This window comes from Nylanderia fulva, unplaced genomic scaffold (assembly GCF_048542155.1).
Source record: "Nylanderia fulva isolate GAGA-0341 unplaced genomic scaffold, ASM4854215v1 Scaffold32, whole genome shotgun sequence".
Lineage (NCBI taxonomy): Eukaryota > Metazoa > Arthropoda > Insecta > Hymenoptera > Formicidae > Nylanderia > Nylanderia fulva.
The window spans coordinates 2,345,663-2,363,190 of record NW_028190390.1 but is presented as its reverse complement, the minus strand read 5'-3'; the positions used below and the strand labels follow the sequence as shown (position 1 = coordinate 2,363,190).

Here is a 17,528-nt window from a genome sequence, read left to right as displayed (position 1 = left end):
CTCATTTTAACCAATTTTCGTCATATGCTAATTCATATTCAATTATTTTTAGTAATTTTTTAATAAAAAATATTTTACACCTTTTTTCTTTCCAACCGATTAATTAAATTAAACAAATTAATATGATTTAAAAGATAAAAATATTAGCACCAAGAAGGCAATTATCTTCTTATTTTTAAATTATTAATATATTATTTAACATATTGTATATTATACACAAACACATGGAGAGAATGTGAAATAAAATATGTTATCAAATAATGAGCGACATAAGCACGATACAGATATGATACGTTGATGTGCATTGCTTTTAATATTTACGTTTAAAAATTCAAAATTTGTTAAATTATTAATGTGAGATAGATATATATTTTTAAAATATTACATTTTCAAAAAATCGAAGTCCACACTTGTAAAGAGTACATTAAAAACTTTTAACTTAAATATTTTTATACATCTCATGGTTTTAATGAAATATTCATTGAAAATCATATATGTATGTATATATTATTTATTTTCGAGAAAATTTTTAATTTTTAACAACAAATGCAAGAGGCAATGGAAGCCAGCACGGGTAATATATATTATGCAAATGAAAAAATAAAAAAAAAACTTTTATTCAAATTCATGTAACCAACATAAACAATTCAATTTTTAAATGTGTGTGAGTTTGTGTTTATGTGGGTAAATATATGAGAGTAATTTTATAAAAAATAAGTGTTTCTTATTTTAAACTGTTCTCTCTACAATATGTCCAAAACATGAAAATATAAGAGAGACATTTCCATATAAAATAAAATAAAAAAACGCAACGATAACTAAGTACGATACATAATGAGATACTCTGCATTGCAGTCAAGTAACATGATATTACATTTGCGGTATGCGTTCAAATGCATATCGATCCTCATACGGAATATCATTTATCGACATATCGCTCCTTATTAAATCATCCGACACCAATCGATGCTTCTTTTAAACGTACAAGCACAAATATTTCTCATTCAATTTATCTTTGAGATATTAATTATTCGGCCGGAAATCTTTTGCGACCTTTTTACGTAACATGCGAATTTCATTGTAACACGCATTTTTTATTTTTCGTATATTTTTACACTGAAGGTAGTCTAAATAAGATCGAAACGTTTGTAAAAATTTTTAATTAAGAAATAAATATTTTTGCCACAACAACCGGCTTCGGCTTTCACGCCCTGCTTGTTTTAATTTTTGATTTATTAATCTTCTGAGCCTACCAAATTGATTTGAGATATCAATTAATTATTAATATTAATATTAATTGTTATTGTGTTAAGTTACATTGTACTTACCCGTTTGCCGAAGCCGAGGAAAGAGAGCTTTCTTCTAGATCCATCGTTATTCTCCATCCTGCATCGGCCGCAGCAGCTGATGACGTAGCTATCAGCTTAAGGCTGTGTCTTTTTCCTGGGTGCCCGGCCGATCCTAAGTCGGGATGGCGATGTCCACATGTGGAGTAGTCGCTGTGATGACAGCTCCGTTCTGCCGGCTACTGAAACACAAATGAGACTTGTGATTAATAACAATAGAATAGAAAGCTAACAAAAATTTTCCGGGCTTTTTCCGAAAAAAAACATCGGGGTCTTATCGGATTCTACTCGATTTTATGATCTCTTCCTTTCAATGGCAGCCGCATTCTCATCCCCTATGGAAATTTATCACTAGTAAGTCCAATTAATCACTTATTTCGAGTACTTAAATTACTGATATGCAGTAATTTAAGGACTCGAAATAAGTGATTAATTGGACTTACTAGTGATAAATTTCCATAAGGGATTGTCCTATATGTATATCAATATGTATTCTTTTTACTCGCTTACATATTCTTTACAAATAAAATTATATTTGTTTAAAAGATTATTAGCACACAAGATATATATGTTTAGCAATACAAAATCATTTATAAGTTGTGAGTTATCAGAAAAATTCAACGAAACGAACCGTTTAAACAGAGTCTAACTAATGCTTTTATATGTCTTAATAAATTCTATCATCTCAGTGCATTTTAGTATTTTTAAATGTTTTTGACATACTGATTTGTAGAACTGACATAAGAGATCAAAGTTACTCATCATTTCGAGTATAATTGTGAACGAAAAAATCAAATGAAACAGATTTTTCGAGGAAGAAAGCAGATGATACGAACTGAAAATAGGGATCTCGTGAACATTTATTTGCAAACTAAATCGCAATTCAAACTACACGGCTGGCATTCAGAATGAGATATGCCTCATCGGAAATGACTGATGGCTCTTTCCCGCTATTACATATTCTTAGAAATACCTTAGGCACAAGGCCAATGTCAACACATTGATACTTTATGCAATCCAAATGTCTAAAAGGTATCTCTATTTTGATTTTGTTATATTCATTGTCAGACAGTACCATGTCCAAAATTGATGCATAAAACATTAAGAAATCTTTAAGACATCTTTAAGAAATCTTATGATATGGTATCCCAAAAGACATCTTCTTATGCACCAATTTTGGACATGGTGCTGTCTGTACTTGTTTTTGAAATTGAAAGTATAGTGATATAAAAATTAAGAATCCGAAGATTGTGCCGTGAACGAATAATATTCACTGTATATGTTTCGTTAGCGCTTACCTCGTTATCTTTTACTAATTATTATTATTTATCGCGACGTGGTGACAATCGCGAATAGAGTCAATGTGCAATCAATCTTCTCTTGCTCGTCTTCGATTACGCGCTGTAACGAGATGAGATGTAAAACGACGCACACACACACACATTTTTCTTTCCATTTCTTGAAACATGTGTTCGGCAATCAACATAATTTAGACTGTCGTGTGGCTTGACACGTAATTTTCCATCTTTTGTTCCGCCGTATATAATTACATAACGACGATTACATCAACGTTCGGTATACAAAATTTGTTCCCTTTGTTGCATGACATACACACACACACATATATATATATATATATATATATATATATATATTGTATTTACAATTCATTATGTAATATATACTTATATTGTTTAGCTTTGACACTTACATTCTATGTCTTTACACATTTTCGCAATTATACACTTTTGTAACATATATATATATATATATGTACCTTTTGCTTCACTTCCGCATTCTCGCATAAAAAAATTTCGGGATATCTGCTTTTACGTTCCCACAAAAATAGTGTAACAATGATGATCCAAGAAACTTGGCGATCAGTTTCATTTACACAACAGGCTGCCTAGATGTACGTGCGAATATATATAGATATATGGATCTAAAGATGTTTTCACAATGTGATATTACATTCGTCATTTCTTATTAATGAAAGATTAATTATGTTATATGTATGAAGCTATAGATTTTATTAAGCGCATTAGTTTTACTTGACTTCAGACTTTCTGTGTAAAATCTTCAAAGGAATGATATTTATATCCGTACGATACTTCCGTATAACTCGGTGTAAAAGCACCTTAAACCTAACCTCTAGTACAATGTCATAATAAGATCTGGTAACGCGAAAACCGGCTGATTCTTTATTCCTTGTCGTTTGTTGTTTGTTCGATGAAAAGCTGGATCCTTTGTAATGCAACATCTGCTACGATGTTACGTCAAGTTTTCTTCTTTTGAGGCGTCTGTTTTTACAATTGCGCTCATGTGTGTCCCGTTAAATTTTACTCATCACAAGTCACAAGAACTCAATATGAGCAGCGAATCATGCGAATAAAACTGGTCATTTTCAATGAGAGAGATATGTTAATATTTCTCACTAACATAAAAATATATTCAATATATACATACAAAGTCGAATAAAGTTCTTACTTTTGCACTGTCCGGTCGTAAGCTTCACCGGATATTATATCAGTTCGCAACATGCAAAATATAAATGCGCGACATTCCTGGCAGATATGCTTTATCAAATTTTCAGCGACATTGACATTAAATTATTGCAGTTATCGAGCGAATGCAAGAATAATATGTCCGGAGGTCGTTTAGCGATCGATCAAATTTTTTATTAAACAAATACGTGGGACTGAGCTTACTTAGCGCGAGTCTCAGAATGCAAAATAATAGAGCAAGTCATAAAAGTTTCATTGTAAACCCGTTGAATTAATTTTTATTGACTGACAACTCTGAATAAGGTACGTGTTATTTTCTTGTGTTAGCCGATTCTTTCATTATGTTTAAAATTAATAATGTAGAGAAAAGAGATTATTCTGTATTTTTTCTTCTATTCGCTTTAATATATTCAAGGAATATCTCCAATGATCGAGGTTGATAAATGGACAGGATGGATCTTTCGAGATCCTGCGAATGACGAGACTTCTTGTGAGAGAAAGGAGTGTTTACGTTTTGGTGTCACCTTTGTGGGACAAGGTTATATAAACGAGAGGGACTATCGCGAAGGTTTTCGACCTGGTTTTACATTCCTGGTACATATATATATATATATATATATATATATATATATCACTTCACATATGCACATATACGAATATGCACGGTGTGAAGCCCATTAATAGAAGCGTGACCCATAGAAATGCGTTGTTTAACTACACATATCTCAAATCTAAGGAAAATAAATTCTTTTATTTTTTATTGCTACACATTTTATTTGCTTCCATGTATATAGAGTAATAAGGGAATAATTCCAATTTAAGAAGAAAAAAGATCGAAGAGATATTTTTATAAAATTAAGAAAAGAAATTCAGAAAAAATACAAGAATGGTTAAATATTGATTGTAATAAACACAGTGGTAAAACTTGCGCTTTTTATCATTCGTAATTTTATTATTTGTCTACTACTTTTACAGTACTGCTTTTGTATTCCAGGCATGTGTAATATAGGTGTGACGAACGTGCAATATACGGAATTTTAAATAAAAAGCTAGGTATGACATGTACGCGGTTTTGTTTTATACAAGAAAGAAAAGTTTATTTGAATGTATATGAATCAAATAAAGTTAAAAAAAAAACAAAACTATCCTATTATAAATATAAATTTAACATATAAGATAGGCAATAAAAAGAGCCAAATCGCGGATGACAGTGCGTTATCCTAAACGAAACTAAATTTTTTTCGTTAGAATTAAATACCTGTGCACAAGGCACCAAAGTTTACTTGAACATCCCGATTCAGCGACTTTCGGATCTATAATTTTTCTCTCGCATTTATTTCCTTAGGGGGGAACAGGGGATGTATGGAATTAAATCTCTTGTAGAGATTATTCTAATTTTATATCTTGGCCGTGTCCAAGTAAAATTTGGTGCCTTGTGCACAGGTATTTAATTCTAACGAAAAAAATTTAGTTTCGTTTAGGATAACGCACTGTCATCCGCGATTTGGCTCTTATTGACTGTCTTATATGTTAAATTTATATTTATATTACAGAGCCTTGTTAAACTCTTAATTTATCCTATTATATTTTTATATGCATATTATAATATTGTAAGGTGTTGTAAAAAGTATCAATTTGTAATAAAGTATGCTATGTAATATACTATATAATAAACTTTTTACTTATAAACCATATTTGATTATATATGTTAATCCTTTTAAATATTTCTTTAAATATGAGATTAATTCAAATGTTAATTTATCGAATTACGTCATATTATACAGGTATTTATAAGATATGATTACCGAAAACTGAATATTTTACAAGATATATTTTACATTTTATGTCAAAAAATTGTTAACTTCAAACATTTATAACTCAAAAAGTACTTAATAAAAAAATACTTTATTATAGGGTTTTGGAAAGCTCTTGAGATAAGCTACAAGAATATGCAATGAAAGATAAGTAGTTTCATTTAAGAAATTGAATATGACCTTCAAGCAACTATTAAAGGTCAAACTAATGGTATCATCTTTTATATCTTCCTCGAAACCATACAACTTTTGTCTGAAACACTTTCTTCTACAATCAAAAATAAAAGTTATTTGGAATGGGACATTAAAATATAGGACATCCTGTATATATACTCCCTCTCTTTTAAAATTTCTGTGGAAGGAATTAACAGAAGTTAAATTACGCAGATAAAATTAAATACGTCAATTTCATTGATGATAACAATAATGACGGTAGTACATAAAGTAAATCGATAAGTCTTTAGGGACTTTTGCGGAAGTCGCGCATAATAAATTATACTCGTTGAAACGCCTGTTATGATAAATGATGAACGATATAGCTGCCATGTGTAATGGAAACGTTTCGTCAATAACATCAATTTTAATGCAACCAGAATTACTAATTACTTTGAGAATTAAGAATTTTTGTGTGAATTAGGTATATTTGGAAATAAAATGTGCTCGATTCGCGTCGCAAAAATGTGTCGAATTTCATACGAAAAGGCATTCCTAGTGTTAAGTGTACATATACATATAAGTATGTAATGTAATGTATGTATTCGGTGAACGTGATTCGTTTTCAAATATTCACATAAGACTGTTGGCTGTTTAAAAAATTAATAATAATTTTATTATAAAATTAATTAAAGGCTCTATGGTGAAACAAATTTCAATTTCCTGGGCTATAATAACATTCAGGTGCGGATGGTAGTGCATCAGTTTCACAGAATAATTTTTCTTCGAACTGAATCTGAAACTGAATCGTTGTGCAAAGAATACATATTTTTCTTGGTGCATACAAATTGGACATGGAAAAAATATATTTATATTCATATTATATAAATATATATATATATATATATATATATTTATTTATTTATAATATTTATAATAATGATTAATAAAAAGTTAATAGAATTAATAAAAAGATAATTTCTTCGATAATAAAATAATTTTATTCTGCTTTGAAATAGTATTACCATATCATATAGATACAAAGCACGCATGCTAATATGTCCCAATATATGCGTTCAAATTTATATAATAAAATATTTCTGACGCACATACTCAGCATCATACATGCCGTCACGTTTGAAGAATAGCTACTTTCGGATCGAACCTATTTAGAACGCATATTCATGCATCATTATTGTTAATTTTAAGGAGAATTAACGATAATTATCACCAAATAGAAGCTAAAAGAAATTATATTACATTCTGTTAAATTTTTATTGTTATATTACATTCTGTTAATCCTACATTTAATAAATCGAATAGCTGTCGAACTAACTATTACGAACATATTGAATTAATTTAGTTATTGTTACGATGTAACAATATATGCGTGAAAGCATTCGTGACACCGAGTGTATCTGTATATATGCGTGAATTTGCCGTTTTATTATTGATCGCAACTACTAACTCTCTCAAAACTTTATATCTATAATTATATATCATCATACGGACTTACACAGCATCTAATATTCAATAACTACTAAAAATTTAGAATTCAAAAACACAAAGATCTTAAAATTCCATAAGTATAATAAGCACAAAATACAAAAAGTAGGTATTTATAATTGTAACGTCAAGTTGTATATCTCGGGAACAAAATGTCGTACGAGGACGATTAAAAATGAATTTAAAGGGAAAGATTAGTTTTGCGATGACATCAAAAATATTAAAAAATTGATGTCTGTAAAATAAATGCATGAAGTTGGCCAAAATCGTCACTTTTGACACCTTCGATCTTAGTATACTAATTCCTATAGGAAACTACTTTGTTTGCTTAAATATCAAAATCATATGCAAACCTTTGTAATTATCTACAACTAAATATATACCAGAAAAAAATAGAGTTTTCTTTTCTTACTGAAAAATTTTTTACATCTCTTTCGAAAGAATATTATATTTTTAAAAATATATCCATTCCTTTGAAATACTACGAAGTAGCCTTTTTGCGCATAGAGAAAATTTTGTTTTCATCATGAAAAAATTTTTTTTCAGATTTCTATGCCAATGTGTTCAGAATGTTGCAAAACGTCGAAAAAATCACATTTAAAAAAATGTCCGTATGTATTTATTTCACTTTCGAAATTATGCAATTTGATCAGCGGCCGAAATTCCGTATGGGGAACGAGGACGTGGTGTCCCTCCGTGGTGCTCAATGCACGCCACGACGATGATTCATCGTCACGAGACGTCGCGTGTGCGATTAAGCTCATTGAATGCGAGATTGTCTCGTGACTTCGATAACCTGATAATCGAAGCCGCGAACTTTGATAATCGCTGCGCGATATTTTACATGGGGATGATCAAATGGAAAATGACCAGGGATGATAGGGAGGTTTCTTGAACAAAAGGGAGTTTCTTCTGGCTTTTCTTCACTCTATAGATTCTAGAAGCGCTAGAGAGAAGACTTTTGAGTTATCAAGATTACAACAAGCTTTAAGGAATTTATGAGCCTCAATAAAGAGATGCCATGAATTACATCAAAATTAAATATTACATTCTTCGTATGATATATTCATTTATTCATTTCCTTTGTCTCTTATTGTATCGCGTGGTGAAAACTAGGGGACAATGATGAACAGATGTCCTTAAATGTCATGGGTTAAGCGTTACGTGGTTATGGTTTGCTTATTATCAATTGTCAATTTAATGAATTAATTTTCTTCGTAAATAAAAACAGAATCGTGTACCGGTATAAATGTTTCGCATTAAGAGATCCGCGTATTAAGAGCTTGCTAATAATTATTATCGACAATTGGCTAAAAGAAGCCAATCATTATAAGGAGTTTAAAAGACGACATCAAATTTATGAGACTTGGTTATAAAAAAGTTTATTTTTCTGCCTAAGATAATTAATAATCTTTCTTTTTTTTTACTCACAATCAGATAGAAACTTTTGAGTACAAATATAAAACTGATTTCAAACAATCTATATTATGAAGTTTTGTATAAACTATATTTTAAATAATATTATATTTCGCTAATCTTGAAATTCACATAATATAAGACACCTTTATTTATGTAAAATAACATGTAGTCTAAAATGTAGTCGCAAAGTATAAATATTGGATTTCATAGATCCTCTTTATGGACAATTAAATTATTATCTTAAACAAGTGGTCAAATATTATCTCATCTCTTTAAAAGAGATATTTTTATTCAGATATTATCTTTAAATTAACATTTAAGATTTACTATTTAAAAAAAACTAAAAATATATTGACCTTATTTGATAAGAAGGTTAGATAACAAAGAAATTTTGCGATACATATCGATGAAACGATTGCAATTGAACATTTAATTGTGCATTTAAAAAAATTTGATTAAATCATCGGTCAATAAATAACATAACACGCGTGCATTTTTTATCGAATCAATCGCTCCTGACGGAACAAGCTTCAGTTATGCTTGTGAATTGATATTCTGGAATTTATGAATCTATTATATCGAAAGCGAAATAAGCTGCATTTGACATCAATAATTTTTAAAAGACACGATTCGCTTAAATTTTTATTTTGCGAAAGCTTGTGCTAAGCGAAAGGACACTGCATCAATTTAAGAATAATAATTAACGTTATAAATCTTTATAATAAGTAAATCTTTATAATGCATGAAAAGTACATAGGGTGCAGAAAAATGCATAAAGTACATAAAAATAATAAAAGTTAAAGTAATAAAAATTTCCACTCTCCTTTAGGCCTACGATGTATTTTAAATAATTTGATACCTTATCTCTAGAATCAATCGACAGAAACAATATAGGCGCATCTCTAATTAAATATAATAACCTAGGTTATTATGTTGCTTCGGTATGAGCCAAAACAGGCCACTTCATCAATCACGATTGTTCCGGAGCTAACATAAGTAACAACCGCGGACAAGCGTGCATAAGACGACAGAAAAAGTTGTATAATGTATGAGAATCTTAGTCCATATATACCTGCATGTAGAAAACACTGAACCACTTTCATCACCCAGTTCGAAAATAGAATAAGGGACCGCGTCTATCCCCGTCTCTATTCATGTCCTGGGTCTTTATCTAAATCCGACAACTGTAAGCTATTTCTATTCAATTTGAATTTTCCATTCGATGTCTTGTTTCGCTTATTAGCCGATCTAATTTTGAACTTTGGCGCGATCTCTTCTCTCTTGCGTATGTCGTATTTATTTATATGACACTAGAGATATTAAAGCATTGATAACCATGTTTATAGGAACTTTTTTCTTATTTTGACCCCTAGAATACGCCCTTAAAATCTTTGACATGGTTTTAGAAACACCCTGTATAAAACGTCGTTTGACATTGTTTAAATAAGACATTGTTGACTAAAGTCATAGCATTAAGTATTCATTCAGTATTAATTGTTCTCAGTTCTTATTGCACTCAGTTTGAATTGTTATTTAGTTGAAGTTCATGTTCGAAATGGATAAGTTTTTTCCTGAAGATATGCATCTGACTTATAGCGAAGCTAGATGTAATGGAAGAGAATATATACTTCCAAAATCTCTTTAGTGCCAAAATTGCTTATTTGCAGACCTGGGTTTATTGATAAAATTGGCTTGTTTTGATATTCTTTTGTAACCACCTGAGATTTGTCGGTTTAATTTTGGGACACCCTGTATATGTACGTATTATATGTATACATGTATGTGTGCTCTTTATTATCACTCACTTGTAATTTTTCAAAAAAGCTTTATTATCTATTCGAATTTATCACGCTGACCAATGTAATTCTGTCGTCTAAGTTGTTCTGTTATCACACATTCCAGCTGGCGCCGACGCAGGGCCTGAATATATGCGTATCCTGTTCATCGGTCCTTGCGTAAACAAATCAGCAGTAATTCTTTTCGCGCAATAACACTTCATCACAAAAGAATTTCCTTTACTCGCGACAATTGGTTACGCAATGCGAAAATCAGTATTTAATAATTGGCGTGGCATACAAATATGTATATATGCGCGAATAATAAAAACAGTTTGAAGAGTCATGGATATTTGATATTATGACATGATGAAAGGAACGTATATAATTTTGCATATCTTAGTAAAACCATACTCAACGTTGTCTAAATATATGGCTTACACTTTATTTGAGAATTTTATAATATATGCGTTCCTTTTTTCTGTTTTTTCTTCATTTTAAGATTAATCAAGATTTTTTCATCGTAAGATTTGTCCTGTAGAGCAACATCAGTATACTATTTAATTCTTCTTTGCTTTTGCTGCTTCATATTAGTAAGAAAAATGCAGGAATATATTATACATTCGAGAAGAGTATACAATTTTGTATTTTCCGTAATCAATATATATATATAATATTCACTTGTTTCTCTTTCTTCTCAAAAACCCAAACAAGTGCAAACTCTGTAAAGTGCAACTCTGTATCGTGCAAAATCTCTCATGGAGATCGAAGAAATATACCAATGTAGAGCAAAGGAGGCACCACTATACTCCGATTAGCGTTCACCATTGTTATTTCCGGGGAAAATGACCCAGGCACACGCAATCGTACTGTATACATAAGTCGCATGTACATACCTATTCTCCGAATTGATTGTCGGACGCGCACCACTCGCGCGGACAACGGCGTCGTGGCTACTCAAACCAGGAGCAAATCAGATTTGGCTCTTGTGGCTCCGTTCTGGCTACCTCCACGCTCTCTGCTTTCTCAGCATCACCGACCACCCGGCTTTTGCGAAAAGGACGGACACGACATATGCGTGTGTTTATAGCGCTATAGCGGTACCCAAGAGCGTTATACAGTATAGCATTCGCACGAAACAGAAAAGGCGCGATGAATGATCATGCGCGCAAGAGCGGTGCCGCTGACAAACTGATGGCCAAGTCCGAATAAACGGTCGGTTTCCCATAGGAAACCACGTCGTCTATCTCGCTCCCTCGCTCCACTCCGCTCATTGCCGGTGTAAGTGTAGATGACCGGGAGAAAGGAGTATAGAGCGGAAGACTGTGAATTTCTGTGACCGGCCGGTCGGCCACTTCGGCCACTAGTCGGCCAATCGCACGAACTGAATCGAGTCGCCCCGAAGCGGGTTTAGTCGTTTGCGCGCCGTTTGCTACTGTCTTTCAAAATCGAGAGAGTCGCTCGCTCTTGCGAACTCGAATTCAACTTTATATACGGGGTGTCCTGCACCCAGCGAATCACTGATACACTAGTTAGATTTCCGACATTATTTGATGACGATTTCTTCTCAGCGAAAATGTCGAAGGAGGTCATTATTTCTTGCCATCATGTGTATTTTGTAACTAAGAATTAAATTGAAATTCTATTAAAATAAATTCTGAAATTAACTGAAGAATGTGGTTTTGTTAATATTTTGTTTCCACGACATAGTTTGCGAGAAACCAGTATGCTTTTCATAATTTCTTCTCCGTATTTTTAAAAAACCGCTCGTTCTCAGCTCAGGAGAATCGTAGCGTGCTCTGGTTTGCAGCATATGCAAGTTTTTGAATGACAACTTCTATTAAAATTTGGCTCCGATCGGTATCCGTATTTAATTTTTTGTTAAGAACATCATATATACAATATAAATGACATGTTAATACTAAATATGAGGGGATTGGCTTCGCGGAATTTTTTCCGCATTTTTTATTTTTAATTGCTTATTATTTGAAAATTATATTGGTACCTCAACATTTTCCCTGTAAATGAGTGATTCGCTGAGTACGGGACACCCTGTATATATGAACATTTTAATTTCATTAAACAGGATCTATTCCGGTTTGGAAAACCTGCAAAATTAAGGATTGTCAGAGATTTTTTTACCTAAAAAACCCGAGAATTCTCGTGAAATTTTATTGCAACTCGGAAAAATATTTTTTCAAAAATTATATCTTAGATGATAATTTTACTTCTATTTAGCACTTAGAAACATATCTAATAAATCTTTGTAATAGTTAAGTATTTTCATTATAAACTTTTATGTAATTATTTTTTTATTGTTAATTTCCTTTTAATATTAAATTTAATATTAAAATTTTTATTTATATAAATTTTAATATTAAAATTTTATTTTATTTAATTTTCTTTTTAATATAAATTTTATAGAAAATTGTTTAATTTTTTAAATAATATTTTAAATAAATTAGTACTGCTTTATAATAACTTTTTTGTTTTATAATTTTAATTTACGATACATTTCATATCTATCAGATTAAATTTTAATTTTACATTCGATTATACTTTGTACATTTTGTTACAGCATTTTTCATTCCATCTTATTTGATTTGATTTTGTATATCATTAAGTGAGTAATCGTTCATAACTATCCTACTTACGAATTGAACTATACATAGACATGACATCACGTTTGCTTATTTTTAAGTTTCAGTATTGAAGAAAACAGAGTACAGTTGAAACGTTTACCTTCCAATTATTTATGATAAAATAAAAATTACTTAATATTCAAGAAATTTTTGTTTGTTTAGTTAGCCTATCTCTTATTAATAAATTTTGAATTTACACGAGCCTAATTATTAATTCTTAAATTTTTATAATTTTATTTTTTTATCCGGGAATTCTCATGAATTTTTATTAAGACTCAGAGAATTTTTTCAAAAATTGGGTCTTCGATAAAATAATTATATTTTTATTTACAACTAAAATAAACACATGTATGTGTGTCTAACATATATCTTTGTAATATTTAAGTTTTTATTATAATAAAATCTGTGATTTTATTGATGATCTCTTTTTAGTATCAAAGTCTTATATATAAGTTTCATAGAAAATTGTTCAGTTTTTAATCAATATTTAATTTATAAATTAGTACTCGTTAAGACGTTTTATAATAAATTTTTTTCAAAATAGAACGAAGTAGTTATATTAGAAACTATTAATTGTATCAAACCAAAAAGAAACATATTATACTCGTACATATATGTATATAATGCAAAAATTTGAGAATATTTTATTGAGAATGATTTTATTTGCAAGCTCTTCTCTTACAAATTCTTCATAGAAGAAAGAAAATACGAAAATTAAATAGCTCTCTCTTATGGAAATTTATCACTAGTAAGTCCAAATAATCACTTATTTCGAGTATTTAAATTACTAATATACAATAATTTAAGTACTCGAAATAATCGAAACAATATTTAGTCCTCATGGAAATTTATCACTATAGTAAGTCCAAATAATCACTTATTTCGAGTACTTAAATTACTAATATACAATAATTTAAGTACTCAAAATAAGTGATTATTTGGACTTACTATAGTGATAAATTTCCATAAGGACTAAATATTGTTTCGATTATTCATCGCGCATACAGATGGCAAAAATTAAGAAACGCGACACTATAATAGCTGCATGCACAAAATATTTGTTTTTTTTTTATATTACGAGGAGAAAGAAACACGTGCGTTTGTTGCCTTTCATAACCCTCTTGCCCGACCTTCGTGTCGCGGTGCAATCGCATTGTCATGCAATTTTGACGATTCCCCGGCGTATATATCAATCTTTTCATAGCGGACGCGAATTCGGGTCAGTCATGGAAGACCGAGAAGTCGAATTCTGTGGCTGCACAACTTTTAATGAATATATATCGCCGCGCGTGGCAAAGATCCGTTTGTCCCATTTTTTTCACTCGTCATCTTGCACTATCAATGGGTATATGCAGATTACATATAGGTACACGCTGTATGCTGCTCGCATATGCATGCGTTTGCAACAAGTATTCAGAATGGCCCTACTTTGTTAGCTGCATATGCATTTATGCAAACTGTGGATTCAACGTTTTATCGGCCTGCTTTATATCGCCAGATTTGATAAAAAGAAAGAGAGGAGGGGCGGGAGAGAGAGAGAGAGAGAGAGCTTGAATTTAAATTATTAAATATTACTGTCGTATTGATGTACTTATAATGCGAGATATATTATCGCATCTCTTGATATCGATAATCAATATATAATGAGAAAATTATTCGATCAATATTGAAGTCCAAGCAAATAATAAGAATACGTGATAATGATGATAATAATCAGTAATATGTTAAACATATAGGGTGTTCTTCTAGAAATGTACACAGGAGACACTGTGTAACACAGCTAAAATTCTGTGTTTAATTATGTCGTCATTTTGTATCATAGATACCAATATTTTTTTATGGTAAAGATAATACGCAAAGAGCACTATGTTCCAAAATTGGAACATGTAAAGTCTTTAAGACATCTTATATGATGTGATTTCAGACAGCACCAAATCTAAAATTGGCGCATAAAGATATCTTTAAAATATGTTTAAGATGTCTTTCGGATATCATATCATAAGATTTCTTAAAGCTGTCTTAAAGATTTCTTAATGATATCTTATGCGCCAATTTTGGGCTTGGTGCTGTCTGGGATATCTAAAAGCCACCTTAAAAACGCGTCTTATGTCCCAATTTTGGACATGTTTCGATTTTGGTGCTGTTTGGATAGGAAATAAGTTTTAAAAAAAGTTAAAAAAACTGAAAAGAAAACTTTAAAAAAGGTTGTGTAAAGTGATTGCTCTGTAATGCAGTAAAAAAGCTAAGCAGTTTCAGCTACAAGTCGACATTGTGTGAATATTTTGAGAGATACACTCTGTGAGTGCTTTCCATTTAGTGACACACAAGTTGACAAAAATCTAAGGTCTGTCCTTTTTAGCTACACTGGTTCAAAATTTATTTTTTTTTTTACACATTTCGAAGGTAAAACCCTTACAGAAATTTATCACTAGTAACGCCAATTTATCACTTATTTTGAGTACTTAATCACTTATTTCGAGTACTTAAATTACTGTATATCAGTATTTTAAGTACTCGAAATAACTGATTAATTGGCGTTACTAGTGATAAATTTCTACAAGGAAAGATAAACTCTAAACTAATGCAACTAAAAGGAACAGAGATCTTATACAGGTTTGTGTCAACTTGTGTCACTAAAATAACAATTTTCTTGCTTTCCAGCAAGAAAATACGATCACACAGAGTGTATGATTGTGTTCTGTTGATTAGTATCGTTTAACGACGATATCGATATGATAATGATTAAATCACTATTGATTGCGCACTTTTCTAATCAATTAATGTGATAGATACCACAAGTGATTTTTTACGATCGATTCTTGATACTGAGATTATATAATTATATAATTCGCAAATGTAAAATATAATATGTAAATGTAAAATTTAAATTTATAATATGTGAATCGTGTTTGCATTGCATCTAAGATTCTTGTGTTCTCACTGCAACTATATTTAAATATAATGTAAGAAATCATGTATGTGTATGAGTTTTATTCTTGCCAAATGTCCCATAGGAAATTTCTGAAATTAATCAGTTGTTATTTTTTAATGCATGCATAGTTATTGAGAAAACAAAAATTGTATTGAAAAGAGGAAAGTTTAGATGCATTAAAAAATGACAGCTAATTAGTTTTAGCAATTTCTTATGAGAAGTCCCGTATATAAATAAATATTTTTTTGCAAGTACTCATATTCAATAATATGGATCAGTGTAAAGTATGAGAAAATTTCTTCCTCATTTCGTATTAATAAATGCATGCATTCATCTGCATATGTCCTACATTTTCAGCAAAAATAGATTTTACAATAATTGATCAAGATTTTACAACTATTTATCATTAATTCACAAATGAGAAATAGAATTTTCAGCATATTTTACTAAGTTATGTTATCGAGCACGAATAATCATTAAAAGAAACTTGTTTATTTCAAAATATTTCGCAAAAATAAAAAACTCATTAAAGATTTCTTGTTTCTGATGTCATAAAATTTAATATAGGATTAAGAGTTTCAACGACTTGTCCAAGCAATAACATATAAAAAATTCTGTTATCGAAATGTAAAATCATTATAAAATTTAATAATAAGATTTAATGATACACAACAAAAAATTTGATAAAATTTTCAGTTTTATCATATTAAATGGTGTTTTATTTGCATATATCTTTCGTAAAAAATATTCTTTCAGAGGAATATATAAATATCTTTTCCAAATAATTCATATTTGACAAGTCCGATCTAACAATAAGTTCGAAGAGTGCATGGATCATGAAAGGATTGAATATCTCGGGTACAGTACGAATACGCGAATATATATTAATATGTTTGTTTAATATGATATACATGAGGCATGCGATGATACTATCGGCTTGATTAAGACAGTAACTATTATATAATAATAATAATAATAATAATAATAATAATAATAAAAATAATAATAATGATAATAATAATAATAGTAATAGTAATAATAATAGTAATAATAATAATAATAATAATAATAGTAGTAATAGTAGTAGTAATAGTAATAATAACAATGAAGATAATAATAAAGATAAATTTATATATCTTTAAAAGAGAGTGAGAGAGAAAAAGAAAGTTCAACATAATAAACTAATAATCTTAATAACTTCTAATGCAGAAGATTATATATACACAGCCTTGTGCTGGTCTAAATATATATCGAGGAATATACCTAGATATATATCGAGAAATCGATTCTAAAATCAATTTCTAGGATAATAGATTGATAGATTCTGCGTTTTACGTAGACCTATACGAATCCGCGCGACACGTCCCGATATACCACACATTTCTATTAATTAATTATTAACATTTATACACACATAATTATACAATAAGCTAATTT

The 17,528-nt window shown here is 30.2% G+C and overlaps 1 protein-coding gene across 4 annotated transcripts in view; it reads right to left on the bottom strand.

The window, feature by feature from the left end:
- Positions 1–11,968, bottom strand: part of Ae2 (anion exchange protein Ae2) — a 33,943-nt gene extending 21,975 nt beyond the window's left edge. Inside the window, exons 1-2 of one of the 4 annotated variants that reach the window (XM_029313718.2) lie at positions 11,414–11,968; positions 1,329–1,528 (exon numbers count right to left, since the gene is read on the bottom strand). In XM_029313718.2, coding sequence (XP_029169551.1) covers positions 1,329–1,385 — 57 coding nt within the window. In that variant the 5' untranslated portion in view covers positions 1,386–1,528; positions 11,414–11,968. Of the gene's footprint in view, positions 1–1,328; positions 1,529–2,644; positions 2,914–11,413 lie in introns of those variants that run through there. The other 3 variants (XM_029313717.2, XM_029313719.2, XM_029313720.2) reach the window with 3 other exon arrangements.
- Between the last annotated feature and the right edge of the window lie 5,560 nt (positions 11,969–17,528).